General features: G+C 33.4%; 1 protein-coding gene across 4 annotated transcripts in view; it reads right to left on the reverse strand.

The window, feature by feature from the left end:
• The window catches only part of DMD (dystrophin), a 1,962,662-nt gene that overhangs the window by 1,429,379 nt on the left and 517,764 nt on the right, over nt 1-15,519 (reverse strand). For all 4 annotated transcript variants that reach the window (XM_045582357.1, XM_045582356.1, XM_045582355.1 and 1 more), the window contains one exon: nt 6,785-6,872. In XM_045582357.1, coding sequence (XP_045438313.1) covers nt 6,785-6,872 — 88 coding nt within the window. The remainder of the gene's footprint in view (nt 1-6,784; nt 6,873-15,519) is intronic.

The following is a 15,519-nucleotide window of genomic DNA, read 5'->3' on the forward strand; positions in this document are numbered from 1 at the left end:
GTCCGCAGACTGACGCTCTACCACTGAGCCAAACTGGTTTCAGCTGATTTTCTTTTATTGATGTTTCTAACTCTCTATCCCTCTTTCTTCCTCTCTGTAAAAAATCAATAAAATGTACATTAAAAAAGTTTATGTATAAAATGTAAAAGGAATTTATTAATAAGTAAAAATTTCATCAGATTACTAGGGAATCTTGGGATATTTGGTCACACATCTATAACAATTTGAAATTAAATTATAAAGGACAGCTATGCCACAAATCAGAAACAAAAATTTCTAAATGGCACTGGCACAGATATGATGTGGACCCCATAGAATCAGGCATCTTATTATGAAGGATTTGTGTTAATTCATGCGTTAATCTGCTTCCTGTGCAACTCGAGTATAAGTTTTCCTAAACTAAAAATCCTTCTAAGGAAAATGTCTTGCTTGGCAGTATCTGATGAAGTTCTCAGCTTAGAATAGGTATAGAAAAAATACACTATACTTATCAACTCATCCAACACCAAATCAATAGCTTACTTCATATAAATAAAAACATTAGGGGAGCAATATCCACAGATGCTAAAAGCCAAACATAAACACACACACACACACAGTCTCTTCTGCTTCAAGTTTGCTTTAAAAAACTTGGCTGAGAGAACAAAAGCACTCTCACATATCACATTACTTAATAAGAATGTCTTAAACTAAAATTAAAAATGCTATTACTTCAGATTAAGTCCCTTAAAACTTTTGTAGAATAAATAAGTGTATTGTTTCAAATGCTTACAGATAAATTATTTTACTATTATGTAAAATACATGTATTTACATGTATTTCATAGAATTATGCTCCTTAACTCAACTGAAAATTTAAAGCTCTATGAAAATTTGTAAATGTAAATATCTGCAAAATTTTAAGTATCAATTATTGGAGCATATGTTTTTCTAATTTTTTGTTAGCTACTTAGGAATACAAATACTAACTCACCAGACATTATGAACTATACTTATAGAAACTATTTTGTAGCAGAACATTAAAATCTCAAAGATAATAGATCATAATCCATTCACATCTCATATTCTAAACAGCCCCTGAAATAGTCTATGAATAAATATATTGCACTCAGAGGAAATGGATCATTACTTGAAGTGCATCCATTAATTTTATTACTTGTGTACAGTGCATAACAGACTGTTAGAATAATTTTAATTGTGCACCACCTTCCATGCGAGTACTTCAGAACTGCCACTTAAAGTGAAGTATTTGTCATCAAGATTATTCATCATTAGCCATGGAGTTAGGGTAAAAGAATGCAAACCTTTGTTTTCAGAGATCTTGAATTAGAAGAATATTTGGAATAAAAACTTAAAATAAAGTTGCTAATAAATAATCATTGATTTTAATTGCATAGTAAGTGAGGGTCATTACAAGTTCATTTGCAACTCAATGTAACAAACAAAATATAATGAAAATTTATTCAGAGTTCCTGAAAATAAGACCTGAGTATTATGGGCTACATTCCAGAGATTCTTTCAACCTCAGTAACTTTTATATAACTCCTACCTCATATACTTTTAAATAATGCCTTTTAAAAATTAATAAGTTTGGGATAGGGGATGGGAAGGGCTAGAGAGAGGTCAATAGGAAAAGGGGGAATTTATGCAATACTTTCAATAATAAAAATATTTAAATAATAAAATAAAAATAATAAAAATTAATGTTTATGTAAAATTCACATACTCAGTAAATATGACATATATTTGTTAATCTATCTCTTTTTACAGTTTATCTATTTCTAAACATTATTGAATTATAAGACAAATGTCAGATTCCAACACATTTGTTTTTATGACTAATTTTCTACAACAATGACTACTATAATGTCCTCCCTTTACATAAGCACAGAATCTCTTCCTTTGCAGATAAATGTGTCTATCAGTTAACAATACTTATAGAGTGTGAACTCCGTGTAGGTCATTATTGCATGAGTCCCACAGAGAAACAGGAGATATAAAAGAAATTGCCCAGAACTGAAGAAAGAGTAATAGAAGAGGAAATGGATGCAACTGCAGAAAACTACTCATTCCTTTATGGAGGGGTGGAAGACTGCATATAGTATTATTTCCATGCCCTGTTGATATACAGACCAGTTGCAGAATCTCTTCCCATTAAAATATATAATTGTCACTGAAAATCCTTAACAATAATGTGAAAAAAGATAGTATTTGGCTTTGAGGTGAGTCAAACTGACTATAATCACTAACCTTGCCCATCTGATAAAATTTTGTTATCAAACTCAAATGACATAATTCCTATAAAGTATTTAATAATCTATAAACAAAATTATGAAAAACATAGTTAAGTAATATTATACTAGAGGCTCAGTGCATGGAATTCATGCAAAGGAGGTGTGTGGCCCTTAGCCCAGCCTGCACCCTCTCCATTCTGGGACCCCTTTAGGGATGTCTGACTGCCCATTTGGGCCTAAATAGGCATTCGGACATCCTTTTCACAATCCAGGACTGTTGGCTCCCAACCATTCGCCTGCCTGATTGCCCCTAACCGCTTCTGCCTAGTAGCTTGATCATCCCCCAACTACTCCCCTGCCAGCCTGATAGATGCCTAACTGCTCCCCTTCTAGCCCAATTACCCCTAACTGCCCTCCCCTGCAGGTCTGGGCCACTCCCAAATGTTCTCCCCTGCAGGCCTGTCCCCTACAACTGCCCTACCTTGCAGGCCTGATCTCCCCCAACTGCTCTCCCTTGCAAGCCTGATTGCCCACAATTGCTCTCCCCTGCCTGCCATCTTGTAGAGGCCATCTTGTGTCCACCTTTAGGCATCCATATTTGACTACATGGGGGTGGCCATCTTGTGTGTGGAGTGATGGTCAATTTGCATATTACCTCTTTATTAGATAGGATATCTGAAGAGCTCTTGACTGTGTGTTATCATTCTGTGCTATTTAATTATGAGCCTTAGCAGACTTAGTATTAGGTATCACCTTAAAAACTTGAATCTAACATTCAGGTGATGATGATTTTGAAATGTTCTTTTACAATAATTGCCAATGGTATTTAAATATTTCCTTGGTGTTATATCTTCATAATTTTAGTTAACACATAGAAAACTATAATAAAAAATTGAAAGTGAAGTGCAATTTAATATAGAAAACTCCTATCACTAACCCTATTTGATAATTATAGTTTCTCTGGAAATTATTGTTAAACCATTTTTTATAGCTAAAAGAAGGGGAAATTGAGTTATGCTTGCATATGTTTTAAAATGAATGTTTTTTAAGTATATTTTTATTGATTTCACAGAGACAGGGAGAGAAAGAAACATCAAGGAAGGTAGAGAATCATTCATTGGCTGCCTCCTGAAGGCTCCATAATAGGGATTGAGCCTGCTACCCTGGCATGTACTCTGACCAGGAATTGAAACGTGACCTTCTGGTTTATAGGTTGGAGCTCAACCACTGAGCCACACCCACCGGGCTAAAATAAATGTTTTGGTAGAATTGTATTTGGTAATTTCAATATTAAGAAAGGAAAACAATTTATCTCAAACAGATGGATTTCTTGTTTGTTTGTTTTACCTTAACTAATAGGAGGCTATTATTTTATAAAAATAATTCAGAATAAATCTGAATAATTATTTTACAGAATTTTGTGTTTAAATAAATATAAAACTCAACCTTAATGAAGGTCATATGTATCCTTTTTCAAAAAATTGTTTCAGCTACAGGAAACATAATTATATCAATAGTTACCCAATCTAGTCTCACATTCTTATTAATGTTCTAGGAAGTGAAAAAATTCTTGAGAATAAAGCTATTATACCAATCTGATAATAGTGACAATAAGCTCATAAAGATTATATCCGTGAAAAAATTATCTAATATGAATACTCTGTCAAGTTGCTCCCCATACTTATCTATCAATTGATGTTGACATAGGAGCATCAAATTAATGTTAGTTCAAATAATGTAGTTAAGAAGTAGATAAATCAGTTTAAAATTATGTCAAAATTCTATGTCAAAACTCTGGAACTATGATTTTTTTAGTTTAACACTCTCACTGTTAGCAGCACTATTGCCTCTCTTTAGATCTTTAAGATTACTTACACTCTTCTAAAAGAACTGGGGGATCCCTAAGAAAATTGGTCATATATAGGTTTGAAGTAGTATGCAAATAATTTATGCAATCTCATTTTTTTGAAGGTTCCGAGTAAATTAATAAAAATATCTTACTGGATCTCTGCATATTTTTCAAATATAAACCACTGTACTGTAAAATTCACAATAGTTTAAAATGTGTGTTATATTGAATATTAACTGTATTTTAATATTCTACATATAATTCTTCGCATTTGATAAGGTGCAGCAAAGAGAAAATTATCCACAAATTAATCATAACTTTTATGTGATTTTTCAAAATGAACATGTGTTATTAGAAGTAGTGTTTTTAAGACATACAACTGATTTTTAATAAAACTTTGCAACATCAAATGAAAGTTACTTTTGCATTGGCATTATGGTAACCTCTGCACTTTTAATAATCTTACAATCCCTCCCACCTATTTCTCAGCACCTTTCTTAAATTCTTTCAAGAAATTGTCCTTGGAACTAAAGATTTTGTTTTATACATTAGTTAAGTGATTCTAAAAACTTGTTCTTTCAGTAAATAATTAGAAATGGTCAAAAGTTATCTGGAATCATGTCTGATGTACCATTTGGGATCAAGAGTTTCAAAATTATTGTAGATATTTTAGAAAGGTACTCTAATCTTACAGTAGAAAATTTAGTTTTCTATGTATGTATTTACACATACAAAATATAGTTTAGCCAAAATCGGTTTGGCTCAGTGGATAGAGCGTCAGCCTGTGGACTAAAAGGTCCCGGGTTTGATTCCTGTCAAGGGCATGTACCTTAGTTGTGGGCACATCCCCAGTAGGGGTGTGCAAGAGGCAGCTGATCGATGATTCTCTCTCATCAATGTTTCTAACTCTAACTCTCCATCCCTCTCTCTTCCTCTCTGTAAAAAATCAATACAATATATTTAAAAATAAAAATAAAATACAGCTTATAAAATGGTTTCTTTACAATATAACAGGTATACTTATGCTATTCTTTATACATATTATATACTATATGTTAAGTGTTATCACTTTAAAACATACATAAAAGGTATATATATATATTTTTTGTATTAGGTGCATAATATTATAACATTGTACAATAATGATTTCCTTTATCTTAATTGTAAAATAAGATATGTAATGTTATTAAAAGAAATAGATGTTTATCAATAAAAGGACAAGAATATAAGTATCTTTTATGGTTATGTGTTTTATTATAATTCCATAGCCCAAACTTGAGAAATGAAATTCTAGACTGGTAAATTTGAGAGTTTTACTAAGGTAACTTGTGGGGAAGCCTGCTTTAGAGATACCTCAGATCATATAATTTATTTAACATAAATTTGCCTCTGTCAAGGTTATCAGTTAAACCACTTGGCCAACAGGCACCTAAATTATAACCTTTTAATAGTTTACATTAAATTCTAACCCAATCCTTAACTGTCATTTTGATTGTTTTTGTTTTAACCAAATATAGTCTTGGGACTAATTAGGCAAAGAAAATGAATTGATTTCCTAGGAAGATCACTGAACTTTTTAATGCCAACATGGCAATTAAGGCAAACAATAACTCATACACAGAATTCATGCCCTAGAATGTAGGCAGGTTCTTGAAAATGCTGATAATGCATGACCAAAACACTTGTTGCATTTGGTTCTGATCATTTTGTAAACATATCCTTTGAAAACTGAAAAAAAATATATTATTTTAAAACCGAATTATTCCTGATTTTCATAAATTACTTATATCAGGAAATGAACAGAACAATTTAAAAGCAGGCTGTTCACAATTGATGTCAATAACATGTTTGTGTGGACAGCTTTTGAAATACTAAGTGTTAGCAGATTAATTTTATCCCACTCTTAAAAAGAAAAACAAAGTTTCACCTCATTTGAAAAAATGTAAAATTAAAAAAATAAAATAAAAGTTCCCCTTAGGAGACATTTCTAAAATGACTGAAATAAAAAGGAAAGGAAACATAACAAATGTCAAATATATTATTAGCAAACAACTATGCTGATGAAACGTTCCACATAATGTAAGTCAGTATGGAAAAACATATTGCAAGAATGATTTAAGATCAGGTTACAATCACTTGACACACATTATGTGATTGCACATATTTTCCATTATTTCTTATGCCTTCTGTTCTTAAATTATTTGACAAATGCTAGCAGGATTTGCATTAACATTAATTTCTTTGTAACAGATTTATAAAATATCCTACCACATTCCATTTTCTTTCATTGGATTGAAAGTTGAATTTCCTCTACTAATTTCCTTAGCATTAAGAAAAATAACAAAAAGCTCAAAAGCTTACTTTAGCCTGAGGACTTTGAGGGAAAGCAGGGATGGGGAAGTGGGGCAAGAGTAACCCAATAATTTATATGCATATATTCCTAACCCATAAACACAGAAAATAGTGTGGTGAAGTATTGGGGGGAGGGGTGTGCGGTGTGTATGGGGGAGTGGTCAATGGGGGAAAATCATGGGGACATCTGTAATACTTTCAACAATAAAGATAAATTTATTTTAAAAGGTCACTTTAGTTTAAGTGTGCATTCAGGGAGTGCTTGTCTGGTATAATTCAGCTGATAAATATGAACCTATATGTTTATCAAATCCCTAAGAAGATTATATAAATCAACTCTACGTAATTACCATTCACCATCTGTTCCACCAGGGCCTGAGCTGATCTGCTGGCATCTTGTAGTTTTCTGAACTTCTCGGCTTTTTCTCGTTCTATGGCCTGCAGCATGACAGCAAAGGTGAAGATTTCAGTACAAGGATTGTGTAGCTTACGCGCAGTAATTATAACTTCTATTTGCCCTTTCAAGCCTTAAGATATTTCACTCTGTCAGCTTATCACGTGAATCTAAAGATTTGTTCTCCAGTTTCTTGGCACCAGAAGCATCAATATGGCAATGAAAGCACATGCCATTTTCACACTGAATTAGTATTATTCTTAATAAGATTTCTACTTGTAACCTGTGTACATAATAGTTTCTGAAGCATTGCTATGAAAGGCTGCAAAAAAGGGGGGAAAGAACCAACAAAGGCAAATTATAACAATGAAAAGATAAAGTGTCAGATAAATAAAATGGGATTTGTCTTTTTAAAAAACATACACCACTGAAATTATTCCTCTTAACAAAAGTATATATTCTGTAATAAAAATCAAATAGAAAATCCAGTGTGTATAACAAGCATGAAAACTAAACTAGCATAACTAATTTAGAAAAGCCACATTTATCTAAATACAAAAGTGCAGTTTAATTTTTCCCTTTAAAAGGGTCAAAGTACTTCCATTTATAGGAAAAATAGATTCAGCTTCAAAAAGATTTCTAAATTTATTTGTTCATTTCTCCCAATCAGAGTTAACTTTTGAACAACAAAAATACATTGAAATTAACCAAAAATTAGCATTCAATATGTTGAGTTTAATAATGTCTCTACATAGACTTCAATTTTAAACCATGTTTCAGCTACCTTACTACAGTTACTAAAAAGATAGGGCTATAACAATATATATGTTCTAAAACACAACTGCAGAAAAAGCAAGCTATAATATATTTAGCATGTAGTAAAAGCATTACTTCTATAATTAACAATATTATCCAAATATTTCACGTGAGTTTGTGGCCAGAGACTATCCTACATCATACTTCTTCAAATCTTTATTTAGATTGATAGGCATTTAAACATAATATTGGACTATATGTAGGTGGGAGAACATATAAAAGATATATGTACACTCTATATTTGCTCATAACTTTCTGCAAAGATGAAAATATTTCATATCTACACTGTCCAAGAGAGTAGCCACTAGTCACGTATGGATGTTGAGCATATACAACATGACAAGTGTGAGTGAATAAATTCATTGTAAATTTTTTTAATTTAAAACCCACATGTGTCAAGTGTCAATTTTACAGTGTACATCTAGTGTCCTCCATTTAAAAATAAACAGAGATACATAGTCATAAAATTTAGATATAGGTAATATGGAAACATCAGGAATACTTTCAGGGAAACAGCAAATATTTCCAATATTTCAAAAGATTCTCTAATTTAAGGAATAGACACCAGACTGTTGGACCTCAGAGGGAAGGTAGGGGAGGGTGGGGATAAGGAGGAGAGATCAACCAAAGGACTTGTGTGCATGCATATAAGTCTAACCAGTGGTCATGGACAACAGGGGTTGGGGGCATGCGTGGGGAGGGGTTTGGGATGGGAATAAGTGGAATGAGGACAAATATGTGATACCTTAATCAATAAAGAAATTTTAAAAAAAGAATAGACATAATTAAATATAGATTTTAAAAACTAATTTTTAAAGAATTTCTTGAACTAGGTTTATTGGATTCAAGGTCAAGATTGCGAAAAAAAAAGAAAAGATCCAAGAGACAACATTATACATCCAATAAGAAAAATGTAATATTCAACAAATAAACTACTTAAAAATTAGCAGAATAAATGACAAGTGAAATAAAACACTATAAAATGATAGTCTTTTTTTTCAAGTACTTATAGCTTAGCTGGAAAATACTGGTATATGCTTTACAATGTGCTGTCAAGGGCAGCAAATGAAAACTCCAATTCACCTCATTGGTGGGGAAATTCCAAAGGTAAAAGACTCATATTAATGTCCTGTATTGTACTTGAAATTTCAAAGCACACAAATTGTGATGTTTGGAGATTATATGCACTATGCATCCCATACCAATTAGCAGGTGAAACTTCTGGCTTATCTTGAAAATCATTTTCACACAGAAATTATTGACTTGTTTACACAAGCATGTGGATACCATTGAAGGTTCTAACTTGATATTTGAAATAACATGCCAATGAGAATGAAGTAGCCACAACAACTTATTAAAGGTAGGAACCTAGGCAAAGCTAGGGAATTCACATTTTCTCAATTCTCAGCTTTTGTCTTCTAAATCCTCTATCCTTAGCAGCTTAGTGGCTCATGAGTTTCCCAACACTTTAAAATTTTTCTCTATGAACGGTTAGTTGTATTTTTAAGGACTCTGAGTCCTTTAGGGGGAAAGAAAAAAAAAAAAAAGCACATTCCATCTAAACATAATATTCACAACTATAGAGTTACAGCACAATTTGGGGTGTCCCATATTTGAACTATATCATAAAAAATAAGTAAATAAATAAAAAGAAAAAAAGAATGCACTACAGCAAAACAGTAAGAACAATGATAAAAACTGCTACTCTTTCAGTTAAACAATTTTAGATCTTTCTTTCCTATTTGAGTGGCTTCTATTTTATCCATATGAGTTTATTTTCACATGATATTATATAAAGAGTAGAATCAGAAAATGATGTCTTCATAAATGGTGAAAAGAAATTATTAATGGCCTTCTAAATGTCATGATAATAATTTCTTTATGCTAAGAACTTAATGGAATAATCAACCTGTACTACTAACAGAGAGACAAAATTATAATTGAATATATCAAGGTAATGTTTGAGCTCAAATATCGTGTTTGGTTAACCACATTATTCCAGTAATTCTAATGTAAATAATAACAATAACAATCACCACAACAAAGCAATAATCTATGAAGAAGAAAGTGAGATGACAGAGGTTTGTGGATATTTGAGAAGTTACATAACCATGATAAAAATGGACTTCCTTTTATACTGTCTACCAAATTACAATTCATGTATATTTTCCATATATACATCATAATAATTCTGTCAGGAACCAACATTATGATACCCTATTTCATATAAGAAAAAACTGAGCATCAATAAGATTGTCATGTATCCAAGATCTTAGATGTAGCAAGTTTTAGATATAATATTAGAACCTGACCATCTATTTATAAGTTTAGCTCTCTTTCAACCATACTCTGCTGCTTCTATTAGTATTTCAATAGAAATTAATAAAACAGATTTGAGCATATCTGACTACAACTCACTGCAAAGGTGACCTGATAATTTGAATGTAATCAGGGATAATATTAAAAATATATAATCATTAATGCATCATGGCCACCAAATCAGAGAGAATGTTTGGTCACTTAGAATGGATACTGACAGTCTACAGGCTGATTGACAACTCTGTGTAGAGCTCAATTACTATCCCCCATTTGCATAAATGTACTATGCAAACTGAGTAAGGCAGATAATATTAATAAATATTGTGCATAGAGAATAGGCCCAGTGAAGAAGCAGTTATTGCCCTCCACATAGATGTAAATGTTTGATAGCTGAGTTCTGTTGAGTAACATCACTTTAAAGACAGTGAAGAGTCAAAAATTTTTCATTTCAGACACAGGTATAGATGGTCTATTTCAAATGAGAAAATGTAGGAAAGCAAGAAAACATTCAAGAAGGTAATGAAAAGAAAAGCATTGGGGTCACGCTGTTCTCAGTTGGTTTGAATTCTGTCTTCACTGCTTACCACCTGTTTGGCATTCAGAACATGATTCTGCCTTTCTGAGCCTTAATATATTCTATGTAAAATAACAATAAAGATACCTGCTCTCCAGGAATTCTGAGGGGATTAGAGGAGGCTCTCCATATAATTTATTCCACAAATTCGGACAATTTTTATAGCAAATGGGAAGCAAGAGAAAATAGAGCTGTGACAAACAGAATGACATAAACTGAGAATTTCCAATACAAACTAGCACATGTGGTCATTCTATGAAAGGTGATTTCAATAATCTTCAAAACAAGGTTAGGAAAAACTGGTATGGGGTGAATTGGAGCACCTTGCTCACAGAAATGTGTGAGAAGTTTCCACATATAAAGTGCTGAAGTGTGAAAGGCCACAGCCAGCGTGGCTTTCTGGTTCTAAGGCTTGGAGAAAGAGCTGACAAACAAATGATACACACAAGACAAGATTAATTTTGATTAATATGGGGGGAGGCCAGGGCAAACTTGACTAGGGTGGTCAAGTTCCACTGAGTCTCTTACCCAGCTGATTTTATTTAATAGAATACACAATTACCTTTAGGAATGCAGACAGACATATCAATGGTAATGTTTATAGTAAACAGTAAGATTATCAGGTTTTGGGGGTGTTTGCTTTAGGCCATTGAGTCAGCAGTAGGTCATAAAATAGAAATTCATCCTGTGAATTTCAAAGGGAAGTCCATGGTCAGCCTTCTGCCAGACTTCTGACATTTATATTAATTATTGTTGATCTTGGTTTCCAGCATTGAAGAAGTTGATTAAAAAATATCACTGAAACTCCCTTTCTTCCTGGATCTGGACATACATGCATTTATTCTCAAATTAAATATATGAACTTCTGTTTTAAAATAGATTAGATTTAGCTCTAGACAGTGTGGGTCAGTGACTGGAGCATTGGCCCATGCACCCAAGGGCCACAGCTTACATTCTCTGTCAAGAGCATGTACCTGGGTTGCAGGTTCAAGCAGGGTGCATGCTGGAAGCAACCAATTGATGTGCCTCTGTCTTTTTCCCTCTGTCACATCACTATCTTGCAGTCTCTCTCTCTCTCTCTCTCTCTCTCTCTCTCTCTCTCTCTCTCTCTCTCTCTCTCCACTTCTTTTCTTTCTCTTCTTTCTATCTCCCCTCCTTTCCATTCTCCCCCTAAAAAAAATCAATGGAAAAAAATACTCTCAAGTAAGGATTAACACCAACCAAAAATATATTAGATTTTAGTTCCTAATGCTTCTATCTTCTCTCATTTTCTCAAAGAAATATCTGTTAAAACTACAGAAAAAGTAAAATAAAAATTATACAACCATCAAAAGCTAATTCTGGAGAGAAATGTGGCTCTGGATAAGGGATCACAAAGCCCTTACTCCAAAGAAGCCTGTGCCACCAAGGAGAAAAATTGGCCTTCCACAGGTCTGTCTTCCAAAGAAAAAGCTGACCCCATTACAAAAGGGAAAAGATGTCCCCTCACACCTATTCCCTTACACTGTTATTAATGTCACAATAGCCTCCATGCTACCACATTCAAAGGCTGATTTCCAGGCCTCAGCATACTTAGCATACTTTGACTCAGAGGGTACTTCTTAAAAATATTTCTTAATTTGGCTTCCTAGACTAGAAGTGCAGAGAGTTTTCCTCCTACCTCAAAAACTGTCTTTATTCCTTCTGCTATGTTGGTTCCTCCTTATCTCACTGACCTCTACATTTCGTGTCAGAGGGATTGATATGTATTTACATTTGTTCTGGTCAAAAACCTAGACTCCTTTCTGACTCATCTGTTTCTCACAAACACCACGTTCAATCCATCAGAAAAGCCCATTTGTTCAAACCTCAAAACACAGCCAGAAAGTGATGATTACTGTGCACACTACTACCATACAAGTCAAGACTTCCTCATCTCTCAGGGGCCTAGATGTTTCAAAGTACCCATGAAAGTGTGTTTCTAGTTTTATCTTAGCTCCATGATGATATATTCTCAACACAGCAGACAGAGGAAGTTAGACACAATAGTGGCCAGCTCAACTCTCCAATAACCCCCCTTCTCACTCTGCATAAAAGCCCAAGTTGTAACAATGGGTTCACCTGGTCTTAACCTCTGTAACCTCTCTGACCTCTTCTCCTGCTAGTGAGCAACTTGATTACTCAGCTCCAGCCACACTCTTGTTTTTCAGCAAGCCAGGCATGCTCCTGCCTCAGGACTATGCTTTCACTCTTCCCTCTGGCTGAAATGCTCATACTTCCCATATTTAGATAATTAATCCTTCACTGCTTTTAGATTTTTATTTAAATGTCACTGTCTCAGTTAGGCTTCCTATATCCACTCTGTTTATCTATGTACACATTTCCTAGCCTTCATTCCTTCTTTATTTTTGTCTTTGGCATTTATCAATACTATTATATATGTTTTATATTTTAATCTTGCTTAATGCTTATCTTCCCCATTGGAATATAAACTGCTTAAGGTCTAGGATCCTCATGTATTTCTTCACACTATCTCCAGTGCGTGAAACAATGCCTGGTACATAGTAGATGCATAATAAGGTAAGATCTATTGCAGCATATGCCTCCATATACATTATTATATTCTTTCCCAACCCATCCACAATAAAAGTGCTCTGTGAAGTTGTGATATATGACAAGACTTGGCAGCTATACATACATACAATAACCTCAGAAACAGCTCATGGGGTTGGGTCCTGTAAACTCAGTAAAGCTGGATTAAATAACAGTCTTCTAGAAACTGCAGCTTAGTGTAGGAGTTAGGCCCACCAAACAGGACTTTTATGATGTCCTGATAGCAATAATAAACAATTACCCAAATGGTAAACAAGTAGTACTGTGGAAAATTCATTAAGTCAACCTTAATAAAACCTTATTTTGGTGGAGGGAGAGAAATGAAGTGAAAAAACAACATGGTACTTACAACATTTATTCCCCTATATAATAAAAGCTTAAATATGCTAAGTGTCTGACCATTCATTTGACCAGTCAGCCAGTTGCTATGACATGCACTGACCACTAGGGGACAGATGCTCTGACCAGTAGGTTAGCTTGCTGCTGGGGTTCAGCAGATTGGGACTGGGCAAAAGAGGTGGGACGTGGCCTAGAGCCCTTCCATAGTCCCTCCCTGGTCCCCAACATGCACCACCTGTAGAGTCCCTTGGCCTGGCCTGTGCCCTCTCACAATCCAAGAACCGTCAGGGGATGTTGGAGAACTGGTTTCAGCCCAATCCCCACAGGCCAGGCTGAGGGACCCCACTGGTACATTAATCTGTGCACCAGGGCCTCTAGAATCATAAAAATATAACATTGAAAAAATAAGATGGAATATTCCCCTGAACAAAAGGCAAAGGAATGATTCTTTTTTTATTACTTTTTTTTCCTGTATTGATTAAGGTATTACAAATGTGTCCTTAAAAAGAATGATTCTTGACCACAATACCATCCAGGATTCCTTGGACTCAAAAGCAGATAAACAAGTGCTCTATCTTGGCTAGTAGACAGTATTGTATTTTAAAGCACCCTAATGAGGTTGGTCTTATATTTTCAGATTATGCAAAACTTTTATCTATGTTTACTAATTAAATTGTTTTCTTATCCCTAGAGAATAAGTGTAACAACATTTTATTGATTTCAGAAATTTAGGGGCTATTTTTTTCCCCTGAAGTATTTTTTGCAAATATTTCAGCATCTTTGGCTTTCTTTCTCTTCCATGGCTCTGATTCATATTTATTTTATATTTACTGTATTTATCTATATCTCCATTTATATACAGGGTATCCCCCAAAATGTATACACACTTTAACAGGTGATAGCTCTATTTTGAAAAAGAAATGTATTTTAGAAAGCACTGTCTTTATAATTACTCAAAGTGTCTGCATATATTTTGGGGGCACCTTACATATGAGCTTTTTCCTTTGTTTTCAAGGACAAAGGTGTCATCTGAATGTTCTTCAACATGATATTCATTTTCTTCTATACATTTCATCTTCAATGTTAGTTTAAATATAGTCAAATTTCAGTCATCACTACTATAATATACAGCAAGTACTTTCCTGAAAGGTACCAATTTTCTTCTTGCCATGTAATTAGCATCAGTGGTGCTAATTACCAGGAGCTATGTTAGGTACTTCTTATAGTATTAAATTCCAATAACTAAAACTACCTCTGTGAATCACCTTGATCATGAATAAATCACTGCCTTAGATATTATTATCCTTCTCTGATATTTCTTATATGAAACTCACCCAGCTTTTCTATATGTGTTTTCCTATATATCTCTGTTTTAGTGCATATATATGTGTGGATATACATGCACTTATATAATAGTTTTACTATTAAAAGTATCTATATTTTATAATGGAACATATTTTTGAACTTATTTTTATTAACACGGAGGATATTTAATATTTTACTCAATATATATTCAATATATGATCATATGTTTAAAACCTACTGCTGAGATTCTGAAGTATGTTGTGCACATAATTTCAAGTAAAGAATATACTATTAGCAGCTTAAAAAGACTTCAGTGAACCATTCCATAATGATTTTACTGTTATTTTTAAAATGCATTATGGACTCATGAAAATCTTTACAGATTGTTACAAATTATGAATTCTAAATTGCATAACTTTGAGTGCAAAATAAAAGGCAATTTAGTTGTATAATAATGTAAAGAAAAAAGAAACAATTAAAATAACCATTGAGCAAAGCATACAGAAAGAGAAATTTACTAATTTATAAATAAGTTGGTTAAAACACTATGACCTCTCTTCCTCCTTCATCAGCATCTCTTAAAAGCCTCTTCCTTTCATGACATCTTCTCTAATTAATGTGAAAAGTAAGTTCCAGATTCCCCAGAGTCCTACCCTGACTTTAGTAGCAATTAATTTTCTATTCATTTAACATTCTATAATGTAGTTTTGCCCTTTGACAGCAAAAGTAACTTATTCACTCAAATG

This window comes from Pipistrellus kuhlii, unplaced genomic scaffold, assembly GCF_014108245.1.
Source record: "Pipistrellus kuhlii isolate mPipKuh1 unplaced genomic scaffold, mPipKuh1.p scaffold_m20_p_16, whole genome shotgun sequence".
In the NCBI taxonomy this organism is placed as follows: Eukaryota; Metazoa; Chordata; class Mammalia; order Chiroptera; family Vespertilionidae; genus Pipistrellus; species Pipistrellus kuhlii.